The sequence below is a fragment of the Blennius ocellaris genome (assembly GCF_963422515.1).
Source record: "Blennius ocellaris genome assembly, chromosome: 22".
Classification (NCBI taxonomy): Eukaryota; Metazoa; Chordata; class Actinopteri; order Blenniiformes; family Blenniidae; genus Blennius; species Blennius ocellaris.
In genome coordinates, this window is record NC_137671.1 from 14,003,935 (window position 1) to 14,018,927 (window position 14,993).

The following is a 14,993-nucleotide window of genomic DNA, read 5'->3' on the forward strand; positions in this document are numbered from 1 at the left end:
CAAAAACTTGCGTTTTCCCACCCGTTTCCGTAGCGACGGAACGTTTCTCAAAAAATCGTGTAGCTCCGAGCGCCACTGTTTTGCAAACACAATTTCACTTGAATCCATTTTCTAAATGCGACTGCTTCGCCATCGACGTGTGACTGACGTCACGGAAAAGCACCGGGGGAAGCGGCTCCGCCAGAATAAAAGCTGTTAATGGCTCTGCTCTCTTTTTTCCTCATTCTCCTCCTTCTCTCCTCCTCATGTCGAGATTCTGTCGCTCGTATTTAACAACCACTTGAAAATTAATCTACACGCTGTCCCGTGTTGCCAGATATGGCGTCTATCCCCCAATTGCGGAGCCAAACTCTCTTACCTTTTAACTTTCTTTATTTCCTGTATTTGTGTGTTCATAGCGTGATCTTTATCATACATATAATAGTTTTATGATTTTAACACGATTCCTACACAGGCTGAGATTCAGGCTGGTTTTTATTGAGGTGTGTGGGTTTTACGTTGTATTGGCTGGAAACAGTGAGTCACATCTGGCAACCCGGGCGCTGACCGGCATGGCGTCCGTATTTACTTCCGTAAACAGCGTGGTTTGGATACAAGTTAATGTTTATCGTTGTTTTTCTGAGTTATTGCACTTCGAGAAGCATTGCGTCGTCAGTTTCATTGATTTCTTACCGAGTTGATCGTCGCGTCACAAAAGTTTAAAAGCAAGAGCAAAGCCAGGTTAGCTATCTGAATTTTAGTTTTTTTCTTTTCCTGGTCTTGACGTTACGAAAACATAAGGAACCCTGCAGACATAAGAGAGCTGCCAGTTGTCCTTGCAAGTCATCTCAAGAAAAGCGCTTTTTATTGTTGTTAATAAGAGAATGAATACAATGAAGCTGCGGCAGCTAAAGATGAGGATTTGAGACGAGGGTTAGCGGTTCCTCGAGGGACCGGAAAAAAAAGAAAATCAACATAAAGAGCATTTTTTGTGGGGGGTGAGTAGGATTCAGCAGCACTTCCCTGCAGCACATCCTGACCCTGGGATAACTGAGAGAAGGTATGCAGAGATGAAACATCTGCCACTGAAAGAATCTCTGACATGATGTTACTCTGTCTCACTTGCTAGATTTGCAAATAATCACCACAGGGGTTTTTTTTTTTTTTTTTGCACTCATTCCAAAAAGTAACGCTGAAAGCCAAGACGCCGGGACTGGTTTAAACTTGAGCAGATGATTGGGTGCGCCCAGGGTTTACTGTAAGGTAGCGTCGGCAGTTTGGAGAAAAAGATATAATGGGCCGAAACGCTGAAAATAATGTAGTTATCATGTTAAGCCACTAGTAAGTGCTGTTGTTTTTTGTGTGAAATCACACGCACGTGCAGAGAACAATATACTATGAATATATAAATATACTATGTGAGTACACGGACATTCAAGTGGACAGACGAACAAGTTTGATTGTTAATACGGCTAGTGTATATATTGTATACAATTATATTGTTATTGTCCGTCGACTTGCACGTGTGCAGAAGAACTGTTCACTACAGATGTGGCGCTCAAGCAGCACTTTAGAGGCGGGAGTTATTTTGAACAATTCCACCATAGATACGAAACACTAGATTCCTCAGGGCGCCGCCTGTGACGTGCCTACAGCGCCGCCATCTTGGGGAGGTCTCCTGCTCCTGCTAAATATCCATGCTAGAAAATCCACAAAAACATTTGTAGCTCGCTTGCTAGTCCACGTAGCAACACAAAAAAACCCCTAATTTTAAAGCTCTATCCCGTGGAAGATGACCTTGGCAGTCGCTTTCAAAAAGTTGCATTTTCTCGGGTTCAGACCATCCTTGCGGCAAAAACGGACCGCGAAAACGTGTAAATGAGGCGATGGTCGCATTGTGGTGCCATTTGTTGCGTTGACTTTTCCACAAGTGCTTGGATTCGCTCAGGACATCTGAGCTGAGGACATATCCTCAGGAAGCTGGAAAAGTACTCGAGCTTCTTCTGCTTTGAACTTGCACGCTTAACGTGGCGGCGGTGAAGTAAAAGTAATGCACAATGCAATTGAAGCGTTAAAAGGAAAGTTCCTGATGAATTCATTGCATCTCTGAGAAAATGGTTCCAGTCCTTTCTTGCAGACGAGCCCTTTGGCCGCTGGGAAGCCTCGCCTGACAGTAAAACATAAAGCAGAACATGTTGACTTTTAAGTACCTCTACAATTAGCCAACAATGTCGGTACACTGCGGTTACGCAATAGAATCCATTTCAATGTGTGGCAAGGCTTTCCTAACAAGAGTGGCAGATTCTACCAGCTTCATAAAGTCTATTGACTCTACATGTCGTATCCTTCTAGGGAACTGTCAGATTTAGTATCGTGATCCATTGTTTCCTGTAACATCACCGTCTCTTTGCACTCTTTCTCCACGTTCCTCCCAGAGCAGAATGATGTCTGTTTTATGGAAGCGTGGTATGTCGTTCGTGCCGCGGCATGCCGGTTCCCATTACCCGTGTGTGTGTGTGTGTGTGTCTGTTCAGCGGAAGACACGCACACACAGGCACAAACTGCTGTTATTTACATTGTTGAGAGGAAAGTGAACCGAAGGATTCCCACAAAGCCTGGGAGGCCGTCGTGTCTCCGACTCCACAGGGTTCGAGTCTGACACAGTACAAACTGAATCCTATAAATCTGAACCAAGACGTCTTTCTTGGGATGTCAAAAATGTCATAATGGATGTCTGTTTCTTCCCGGGTTAGACTGAGAAGGAATACCATGCTCTTTTAAATCAAGACATTACGATTCACTATTGTCTGTATCCTGTTTTCATGTTGGATTTTGGGAATATTTTCCCGGTAAGTCAATTCATGTAGCAGTTTTGCACATAAGGTAAAAGTTACTCTACTGATACAACGGCAGAGTGGGTCGCGTCCTCGACGTTGGAGGTGCGATCATTCCTTATGTCCGCCTGTCAAAAGTGTCTTCGGGAATGATCAATCAACCGATTTCAAAACATATCGCCTTGCACGGATTCGTGTTTGAGTGACTGGATGTAATGAATCATGCTTCAAAACAGGTGCAAGAGGCCCATTTACTATTTATCTCACCATGTCACTGCTGGGGACGATAACCTGTGGTTTATCTTCAAGCAAAAACATCAATCACCCCTCACAAACTTTAAAAAAGCCTTGTTATTATGCAGAAATGTAGTATAAAGAGCATCACAGATACTGTGCAGGGCCTTGAAATCCGTTCTGTCTTGTAAATAATATTGTTCAGAATCCTGCAGTGAAACTTATAGTGACCTTGTAGTAGCGGTGCATTCAAAGACCTCCTGGAAAACGCCAATAAATCTGCAACCAAATCTCTTTCTTTTCTCCTTCAGCTATTGTCGGTTGACAAAACACAACTATATTCTTGCAGCAGAGTGACCAACTCAAAATCTGATTGGTTGAAGCAGCAGTGCGTTCGACACCTGCAGCATTGAATGTAAAAGGCTTCAGGCAGATTCCTTTACCCTGGCAACAGGTGACGGCTGAATTACGTAGAATTATATATATAGAATTACACGTCTGGAAGCAGTGCGGCCGGGTGAGAAGCTATGAGAGGAAGCGGACAGACTGGACTTATTTAATAAGTATTCATGGGCAAAATATAATTGATATCAGTTTGTGATTCAGATATTTTTCTATTGCAAATTACAGGAAGTAGCTTTCATGCGTATCCGTAGCATCAACGAGCCACGAGCATTAAGCCTAAACCTCAATTGTCCGAAGACCAGAAGTCTAACGAACATGTCTCTCTTTGTCTTTGCAGATCTTACAGGTGAATCTAGTGATGTCCATCCTGCTGTATGTGATGGTCCTCGTGTACCTCTATGGTATCCAGGCGACCAACATGGACAGCGGGCGTCAGGGGCAACAGCAAAGTCCCGACCCTTTGAACTCTCTCATTATCCAGCTGCTCCAGGCCGACCTGACGAGGGGGAAGACCCGGGGGAACCACAGCCACCAGGGCAGCGGCCGGGACCCGGGGCCGCGGGACACGCTACCGCCTCTGCCGAGCGCCAACTTCCCTTTGGAGGAGCGGGGCGACGCGGAGCAGTGGGGGGTGGAGGGCCGTAGTGGCGGCGGCAGCAGCAGCGGCGGCGTGGTGGACCAGCAGGTGATGCTGTTGGACACGGACCTCCTCAGGCAGCACAAGCGGTACAACTCGCCCCGGGTGCTGCTGAGCGACCGGCTACCGCTGCAGCCGCCGCCGCTCTACCTGGCCGACGACTTCGTCAGCGGCGGACCGGACGGAGGGGTGGTGGCGGCGGCGGCGGGAAACAAGACGCGGAAGAAGCGCTTCGCCGAGCACCGGAGCTACCGGGGGGAGTACTCGGTCTGCGACAGCGAGAGCGAGTGGGTGACGGACAAAACCCAAGCGGTGGACACCCGGGGCAACCCCGTCGCCGTCCTGGCCAAAATCAAAACCAGTGCCACGCAGGACATCAAGCAGTACTTTTATGAAACGCGCTGTCGGACCCCGCGGCCCTTCAAGGGCGGCTGCAGGGGCATCGACGACAAGAACTGGAACTCGCAGTGCAAGACGACGCAGACGTACGTCCGGGCGCTGACGCAGATCCGCAACACGGTGGGCTGGAGGTGGATACGCATCGACACGTCCTGCGTGTGCGCCTTGTCCAGGAAACGTCACAGGACGTAAAAGGAAAACCGCCGCTTGTGGACTACTCGATTGGAATTACTCCCTTCCTGCACGGGATTTTCTGCCCCGGTCACGGCGCCAAAGGATTACGTGACGCCCTCCATGCTCTCATGGGTCCGTCTCAACCGTGTTTCACATTAATGTGCTGCAATATCCACAGGCCGCGGCGCCACTGCTGTTACCAAAAGAACTCACTGAAGAGGGGAATACATGTGTGTACATATAAATTATTTAAATTATATGAAATGCATGTAGTTTATACATGTTTATCTATCTATATATGACGTATGAATATATTTGTTGTTATTTATTGAAAGAAGTCTTCAAAAAGGAAAAAAAAAAGTCTATAAAAAAAGGAAAGAAATGAGCTACGAACTCATTTTGAGACAGTAGTACTGAGCCGGGCTGCAAAAACAAAAAGGTGCTTCACAGTGAGACTTTACATGTGCCTTGACTTGTGTGGCTGCAGAGCAGAGGGATGGAGACGTAGTGACTCACAGTTACTACAGATCCAAGTCGTTCAGACATCCGAGGACCAAAACACTCAATTTCTGACATTCGTGACCAAACGTTTTACGTTCACACTGCGCTCTCACGAGTTGACACGACTTCCAAGATGTTGACGCACGGCGAGTCGATTCGTTCCTCCTCAAGTCCAAATTGCTTCTTGTGGAACCTGCTGGCAGTGACTGAGAATGTTTGTTGTTTTTTTTTAACCACCGACCACGTTGACGCTGTTCACCAAGTTTTTACTCACACATCGGTATCGTGAGCTGTTTTTTGTTTCTTCCTTTTAATAAAAAAACAAAACAAAAAAACAACAACTTTTATTTCTTAATGCTGGGAGCATTTCATTGGTGGATTCACATTTAAAGCGAACGACAGAGCCAAAGGTCACATTTTCATGAGAATATCTATATCTTCACGTCTATGTCATATTTGTCCATATCTGCAGAGGCATTTAAAGGAGAAATGAGCAAAAAGCTGCCAAATGATTTGGATTGCTTGTATATATATATATATATATATATATATATATATATATATATATATATATATATATATATATGTCTTTGTTGTTAAAACTTTAGCATAAAAATGACATTATCACAAAATATAATATTTTAATAAATTAAATAATATTTTTTTCAACCAGAGGCAACAAACAATTGATATTCTTGATTATTAAATATAATTTAATTGAATTTAATAGATTTTTTTAAAAATGTCATTATAACTTTTTTCACATTTTTGTATATCTCTCACAAAATGTATATATTTATAAGGCAAAACAAATATTACGATCAAATTAGACTTAATAACATCATGGCTTCAGGTTATGCAAGTGATTTCTCTTTATCGCCAACATACTGGTTAAAACCACGCGATGGTATATTTTACACTCAAATGTTTGGGAGAGCGTTGATGAACGCGTGTCACTCATGTGAACCTGCAATGGGTTTGTGATTGAGTGTCAGTAATATAAAGCTACAAATGACAAATTCTCTCCATCCATCTTATTTACCTGCATCGTCCAGGTTTCCAGCTGCGGTGGAACCTGGTGAACTCGTCAAAAGATAGGAAAGGTTTTGTTTCACACGCCCAGTTGGATTGTTACTGCAGCGACTCTGAAAGAGTCACGACACTCGTCGTTTCTCACTCTGAACAAACTATCGTTCCGATTCGACGACAAAAAAAATAAAATAAATCAATTATCTGCAGGACAAAAGCACAGAAGAGGCAGCAAGCTTTCCTACAACGGATCCCACTGTGTGCAACAACGCTCCTGCAGGATGAACTCTGGGTCCAATCTCCCCGATGGTTATCAGCATTTCACACTTAATATCACATATTAGTCACAGCAATTTAAGTTGTGGAGGGAGGGGGGGGTAAATTTACAAGGAAACTCAGGATCTTAATTCTGGGTCACAAAGTTCTTTATTGTTTCAAAATAGATCCAAATCTAATTAAGGAGACGCTGGAAACTTTGAACACAAGGTTTTTAGACCAAACAGACCAAGAGGAAGAGCTACAAAAAAGTGATGATATGACTCCTTTTTAATGAGAAGGACAAAAGTAAGACCAAAATGGCACACATATAAGATATAAACACATTTAACAAGGAAACTACCTGAAAAAGAAACAATCTGCCCCATGCGGCAAGTACATTTTACTTGACAAGAAAGACTTTTTAAAAACATACATGTAAGATTATACTGTAAATGCAACAAATTAAAATAAGTACATAACTTCCAAAACAAGCCAAATCGTCCATCATGTCGAAAAATGTTTTAACATCTTGATAAGTGGCAAACAATCTGCAGTGTGACACTCAGAGCGCGTGGCGACGCACAGCGAGCGGGGTAGATAAACGCTGTGCGTCGTCCTGGAGACGCGGTGCTATGGAGCTAAACGTTACGCTCCTGCTGCGTAAAGAGGAACTTCACTTCCTCAGAAGCGTCTCGGTTGTTCTTGTGACGTCCGAACCGCAGCGTGCAGTCTATATAAAGCCTCGATGAAACTTTTATGAGTTTCTATATGCGTCCAATCCGCGCCTTCGATATTATGACAGCGAACCTCGTGAACCGCTCTTTCTGCCGCGGACTGAACCGAGGCGCCGCCCGTCATTATCAGCCCGATTCAGCATTTCTGACCCAATCCCAGTCGCTCCACCCCCAATAACTTTTTATGTTGTGCAGAAATGCCGTATAAAGGGCCATCGCATCGCAGATAGATCCTCGTGTCGCCAGAATAATAAATACCTTTGAATAAATTCGGTTCACAAACGAGGCCAACCTTTAACCTTTCCCCTCTGGGCGCCGGAGACAAGGAATATTTAATCTCCATCCTCTGGCCGTCGACATTCTGGGTTCATTTATACGTCCTTTTGCTTCTAAACAAACCGGATCGTCGAGCCTCTTGTCCCTCTGACTTTAAGCTGAATGTAATGGGTCAATGTCACCGTAGCGACCGGCGGAAGGTCCCCCCCCCCCCCCCCCCCCCCCCACACACACACACATATCCCCCTCACACCCCCCCGTATGATTATCTCTCACCAGATCCCTTAAACAAAAAGGTGACAGCATGAATTAGCGCTCCGGCGATTAACCGTCACCTTTCTGAGTCCCAGTGACCCCGACGCCCCCCCGGGCAGGCCTGAGCCGCCTCCGCCTCCCCACCCCACAGGCAACGCTTCTAACGACCCGGGGGGGGGGGGGGGGGGGGGGGGGGGTTCTACTGCAGACTTAAGGGGATGTCCACACATGCAGAGCCGGGATTTGAGGCGGTAATCTTCCACTCTGTGACGAGCTCAGCAGTCGTCTTCAACAGCACCTTCCACTGCAGGTTCGCTTCCATCCGAAGGGAAAAGTCCAGAGTCGAAAGGAAAGGAAACGTCTCCGCGCAACGACAGGAGCTTCTGTTGTGACGATAAAGAGGGGACGGACACAGAAAACGTACTTTCCTTGGGTTCATTAAGAAATCCTCCCGCATCGCTCCAGCAGGCATTTGTTCTTGTTGCTCTTTTCAAAAACCAGGAAAAAAAAGAAAATCAAAATATAATCAGTTCGCCAAGTCAAAGTGAGAAAAATGTGAAGGTGTGGCAGCGCTTCAGGAAGGGTGCGTTTTCCCCGCCGTTTCCATGGAGCGTTGTCAAAAAAAAAATTCATCTCGGCAGCCATTTTCTAAAAGGTTGTGTTTTCCTAAGTCTTGAACGCATTTCGTAATAATCGGTAACATATTCCAAGTTATGGCTGTTCCACTTTTTTTGAAAAAGAAAATGTAATAATTTGGCGCATTATGTGATAAAGTTTTCCCTTTATCTATGTTCTATAACATGATTCTATGTTTAATAATGAAGAAAAAATGAATTAAGTTGGCCTAAAATTCTATGTCAGTTCGCTTTTCCTCCCGTCCTGAAAACGGTGGTAGAACGCAGGAACTAAATCAGATTTTTTTAAGTTAAAAGCCATTATTTCCACCAGACATTTGTATTTTCTCTTCTTGTCACTGCCACCGAGTGCATTTAATCATTTAACCTACATTTTCTAATAACTGTTGCTATAAAATTCGGCAAAGTTGATCAGAAAATGCGTTCAAGAATTTTATTACAAAATACGGCTTGATTACGTAATAAGTAAAAAGTGTATTACTTCATATTGCACCGTTATTACATAACACAGGTTTTTGCTGTGCACACAGATTGAGGGGGGATGATGCACAGGTGGAAGTACTCAATGCTGACACAGCAGATTACAGGAGCGATAATCCAAACTGCACAGTTTACATGGAGTTGTACAACTTAAAGTACAGGTATATGAATGACGAGGCAAGTGATGACTTCATGTAAGAAACAGGCCCTTAGAGCTTCGCAGCTCCAGACACTGTTCATTGTTTCATTCATTCATGTCACCAATTGCTTTGGGAGGAAGTAGAAATAAGGTCTACATCAGGGTTGGCCACCCCTGGTCTACATTGTAATTGTGAAACGAGCCCAAGGCTGGGCGGCGCTCTGCCTTTCGGGACCGAGACTCTCTGGCTGCCCTTTAATCGCCACCATCTCCACTTCACATTCTTTCTGTATTAATTCTAATGGAAATGTTTCTGATTGGAGCGTTGGAGGGATAAACTGATAATACGGCTTCAAATAACTCAAGGTTGAGGAGATAAAAATATCCCGATTGTTAATGTGACTCCTGCGGTTCCGTCTTGTGATTCGCTACGAGGAGCCAGATCAGGTCGGCGCGTTTAAAACCATTTTAATTCTTATAAAATCGTGCGGAAACACTGAGACGAGGCATCGTGCTGCCATTTGTTAAGGTTTTTTTTTTTTTTTTTTTAATTACACAGCCGTGCATTGTGCTCACATGTTTGGAGCTCATTTCTGTTACCAGTACTTTAATATGCAGTTCCTGTGACGCCCTTATTGATTCTACATTCTGTTTAACGCGAGGCTCTAACCAGCAGGTTAAACACAGAAAAGCCGTCCCACCCGTTTTCAACTACAAGAGACTAATCTCATTTCTCAAAGCTTCCCAGGATCAAGGATTTTCACAAAGTGCGGGAGCGCCGTCCGACACATATTACGTCCTCTCACGCCATAAGCACCGACTCTCCGGGGGATTAGGACTGCGCTTTAGTCGGCCGGGTCGTACCCAGTCCGTCCAGCGCCGGGCATTCCACTGAATTTAGCTTTTTGAAAGGATCCTCAATATGAAAAATAGCTTTCTGTCGAGATGCACGTCCTAATATGGTCCTGGGGGAGGCCCGGCGCCACGCACGGCCAAAAATAGGTATGTTCTGTGAAAAATCTGAACTATGAAGCCATTCTGCACATGTGGAAATAAACGACAGCAGTCATTTGTCTCACTTCAAAATGGAAGAATTAGATTTGGGTTTAAGGTCACTATCTGGGCTGAGGAATCAGAAGTCAAGGAAACAATTAGATTACTGAGCCTGCAACAGAAGATCTATAGTGACGCTTTATCGTAAATATCAGAAGCTTGTTTTGCTCCCGCGGTGCAAAAAAGAAAAAAAGAAGAAGAAGTATTTGACCTACTTTAGTGGGAATTACAACGGGAGCCGTCGGACGACCAGGAAACAGGAGCCTCGACATTAATGCCACGAACTGAGACATGAGAACAGGTGTGTCCTAACAGTCCCTCCTGTCTCCTAACAGTCCCTGTTGTCGCCTAACAGTCCCTGCTGTCTCCTAACAGTCCCTCCTGTCTCCAAACAGGCCCTGTTGTCGCCTAACAGTCCCTGTTGTCTCTTAACAGTCCCTGCTGTCTCCCAACAGTGACTCCTGTCTCCTAACAGTCCCTCCTGTCTCCTATCAGTCCCTGCTGTCTCCTAACAGTGACTCATGTCTCTTAACAGTCCCTGCTGTCTCCCAACAGTCCCTCCTGTCTCCTAACAGTCCCTCCTGTCTCTGAACAGTCCCTCCTGTCTCCTAACAGTGACTCATGTCTCCTAACAGTACCTCCTGTCTCATAACAGTCCCTCCTATCTCCTAACAGTCCCCCTGTCTCTTAACAGCCCCTCCTGTCTCCTAATAGTTCCTCCTACCTCCTAACAGTGACTCCTGTCTTCTAACAGTCCCTCCTGTCTCCTAACAGTCCCTGTTGTCTCCTAACAGTCCCTGTTGTCGCCTAACGGTCCCTGCTGTCTCCTAACAGTCCCTCCTGTCTCTTAACAGCCCCTCCTGTCTCCTAATAGTTCCTCCTGTCTCCTAACAGTGACTCCTGTCTCCTAAAAGTCCCTCCTACCTCCTAACAGTCCCTCCTATCTCTTAACAGTCCCTCCTGTCTCCTAACAGTCCATCCTGCCTCCTAACAGTCCCTATTGTCTCTTAGCAGCCCCCCATGTCTCCTAACACTCCCTCCTATCTCCCAACAGCCCCTCCTGTCGCCCAACAGTCCCTCCTGTCTCCTAACAGCCCCTCCTGTCTCCAAACAGCCCCTCCTGTCTCCTAACAGTCCCTCCTGTCTCTAAACAGCCCCTCCTGTCTCCTAATAGTTCCTCCTGTCTCCTAACAGTGACTCCTGTCTCCTAAAAGTCCCTCCTACCTCCTAACAGTCCCTCCTATCTCTTGACAGTCCCTCCTGTCTCCTAACAGTCCCTTCTATCTCCTAACAGCCCCTCCTGTCTCCTAACAGCCCCTCCTGTCTCCCAACAGTCCCTCCTGTCTCCCAACAGTCCCTCCTATCTCCTAGCAGCCCCTCCTGTCTCCTAACAGCCCCTCCTGTCTCCCAACAGTCCCTCCTATCTCCTAACAGCCCCTCCTGTCTCCTAACAGCCCCTCCTGCCTCCCAACAGTCCCTCCTGTCTCCTAACAGTCCCTCCTGTCTCTTAACAACCCCTCCTGTCTCCTAATAGTTCCTCCTGTCTCCTAACAGTGACTCCTGTCTCCTAAAAGTCCCTCCTACCTCCTAACAGTCCCTCCTATCTCTTAACAGTCCCTCCTGTCTCCTAACAGTCCCTCCTGTCTCCAAACAGTCCCTTATATCTCCTAACAGCCCCTCCTGTCTCCTAATAGTCCCTCCTGTCTCCTAATAGTCCCTCCTGTCTCCTAACAGTCCCTCCTGTCTCCTAACAGTCCCTTTTCTTAACTCCTTTAGGAAGCCTCCTCACACCTTTCCTTAAGGAAAAGTGTATAGGAAAGGCGATGGGAGGGCCTATCAGGAAGCAGCTGATGGCGGCGCCAACCAAAGACAAAGCCAACGAGTTGGCAGGAGTTTGATCACCGGCGCGTTCAAAAACACTCAAAGTCTTAAGGGATTTTTCAGCTTCGGCATGTTGGAGATTGACTTTGGCAGCGGTTGAGAGGAGCCGCCCCACATGGAGGCCTGTGGCCGAGCACACACACACACGCACACACACACACACACACACACACAGCAGGATCAGAGGTGAAGAAGGAGGAAGTGGAGGAAACGAGGAGATGCAGTTAACTGAGATGATTGGCAGGTAAAAATGTCCCGATGTGCAGCTGAAGCTGACCTGCAGGAGGAACATCTGGAGTTAAACGCAGCGTCGACCACCCACTGGGCCTCCACTGTGTGCGTGTGTGTGTGTGTGTGTGCATGCGTGCGTGCGTGTGTGTGTGTGTGTGTGTGTGTGTGTGTGTGTGTGGACGAGGATGTCCATGTTTTTAGAAAAATACGAGGGTTTCACACCGCGGCGGCGGCGTCTCTCAGGTTTACGTCCCAGACACTGCCTTTGTGTTGGAGGTCTGAGCCGTCAGGTCGAACTCCAGCAATCAACTCCGAAACAACAACAACAACAACCCGGGATGACTTTTTTTTTCTCTTTCACAAACCTTGAAATCTGAACATGACGAGTGCAAATCAAAGGTCATGTTCAGTGAAGAATATCTACTAGTTACTGTGGGGTTTTGTTTGTTTTTTGAGAAAATATAAAAAAGGTTTATAATCATTTTGAGATTTGGTTCACAGAGTTTATAGTCGGAATGTATTTCTTTGCTCTCCAGCCACTACGGCACAGTAATTCTACTAGAAAGGAAGGGAACTTAAGGCCCCAACATTCATCTTCATTTCCTCTCCCAGCAGCTACATCATATCTGGATCAACAACAGGAATATACCATAGCTGGAAGGGGGCGGGGGGGGGGGGGGGGTCTTTATTAAAAAAACTAAACCATTCCTCTCTGTAAAAAGCCGTAGCCGTCCCAAAAGGGATTTCCAAATTAATTGAAAACTCACAGTAGGATGGAGATCCAATGACCTGATCGTTTCTCCACGTCACCACGATCCTCTCTGGAACAAGGAAGTGTTTTAATCGGACATTTCCGTCGACTTCACAGAGATTTATTTGTCTATTTGGACGGGAAAGTGCCTCTTAAGTTCACCGGGTTACCGTAAGTACGTGTACCGGATTTTAGCACAAGGCTGTTTTCCATTCCGTCGTCACACGTAAGACCACACGAGTTTACAAACATAAAAAAAACAAAAAAACAAGATGGTAAAATAAAGACAAATGATGAAGTACCTAAACATATTAAAGTGCTTCCTCAGCAGTCTGACATAGGTCAATGTCTCAGATCATGGTCAGAGATATTACAAAGAAAAATCACAAGACAACTTTATCGGAGTCGTTTTCAGTGGAACAGGCTTTTCCTGACGTCTCCATCCAGCATATTTACGACGAAGGACAAACTGCAGTTCCTGAGAACCGAATCCAAAAGTGTCCAAATAAGGTCAGAGTCGCCGAGGTGAACTTCAATCATCCCCGGTCGGATGGATGTCAGGTCGATGCAGCGGTTCACGAAGGTCGCCGCCATGTCAGCGCTGGGAGCAGACTAGCTTCCAGCCCGCGGTGCGCTCGGAGATCCTGACAAGCGATCGGTCACGCCGCCGGATCTGACTCCACAGCGATGAAAAGATGTCTACTGCGCCGCTCGTGCCAAAACATGTCCTAGCTCTGATTGTGATTCGTCCGGAGAGGATGACAAAGAAGGAATTAAAAGAAATGTTCCTCTCTCTCGTCCCCCCCCCCCCCCCCCCCCCCCGAGCCTTTCAGTCCGTCCCCGGGGACCAAATCCATCTGACAGGTTTCTATTTTAGTAGTTTTAGTTCATCAGCAGAACCGCCTGAACCCTTACGTCTGGTACAACATGAATATTCAGGAGTGTTTCGGTCCAGAATCCCGTATGTTCTTGTTTTTCTCTGAGCCAGGACCCCACAGGACGGGGGTAAACCATAACTCTGAACTTTGAACTTTCACTGAATGTTAATTACCCACAATATTCTCAGTTTGATTGCAAACATGTGGCTGCAACTTTTCCGGGAAAAATATAAAAAGAAATGTTGATCAATCAAGGGAAAAAAATAAACAGTCTGGGTCACATTGTTCAGCAGAGACTTTGGCGCCAGATTCAACTGATATTAATTTTCTCTTTTTAATTGAATTGAATGCTAAAAATGCTAAGAAGTTTCACAAAAATGTGTGTGATAAGAGTTTAGTTCATATTACTCAAAATGTGCTTCACTGATTTATTTATTTATTTATTTATTTATTTATTTATTTATTTATTTATTTATTTATTTATTTATTTATTTATTTATTTATTTATTTATTTATTTATTTATTATTTTGTTATCATCCATGTATCTATAAATGTATTTATAAATTTTTTATTAATATTATTATTTTATTATTTATTTATGTATCTGTAATTTTAAATTTAAATTTTTTTATTTTTTTTTAATCAATCAAGAGATGCGTTTATCGAGTTTTGCTCTTGGAAAAACAAAACAAACAAAACACAAAATACAGAAGCTTGCAGTGTCATCTGTGAACATCAGAAGACTTCTCATTTATAGGATGAAAAAAACAACAACAAATAAGCCAGATGTCATAGTTTTATCATTTGATTTAGTTAATCTCATTATAAAAGGTCCGGCGCCGCAGGCAGGAACAACAGCGTTCAAACTTAAAACACGAGGCAGGCCATTCATGCCATTTATAAGGTTGGTCTTCTGAGCGCCGCTCTGTTTTCGGGACACGATGATGCAGGTTTTTCACAAGCAAAAATCGGGCGAATTAATGTGTTTTTGGGTTAGTTATAAAAAGGGTGTCATCGGCATACGCTAACGCATTCTGATGCACTGGACAAATGGTAGACAATGAGATGTGGATGTTGGGTGAAGGTCGTTATGATCGTGTAGTTAAAGGGGAAAGTGTACAAAACGATAAAAAACTAAGTCAACAGATTAAGAAAACATGAAATACCTGCTTTTTTCTCTTGATTAATTGATCTGTTTTCATAACATTCCTCTCTGATGGAGCACTTGG

At 44.9% G+C, this 14,993-nt stretch overlaps 1 protein-coding gene across 1 annotated transcript in view; it reads left to right on the forward strand.

Annotated features, from left to right (window-relative positions):
• ntf3 (neurotrophin 3) overlaps positions 1 to 5,438 on the forward strand; it is a 32,537-nt gene extending 27,099 nt beyond the window's left edge. Inside the window, exon 2 of the mRNA XM_080518017.1 lies at positions 3,790 to 5,438. Coding sequence (XP_080374143.1) covers positions 3,790 to 4,680 — 891 coding nt within the window. The 3' untranslated portion in view covers positions 4,681 to 5,438. The remainder of the gene's footprint in view (positions 1 to 3,789) is intronic.
• Positions 5,439 to 14,993: the final 9,555 nt, after the last annotated feature.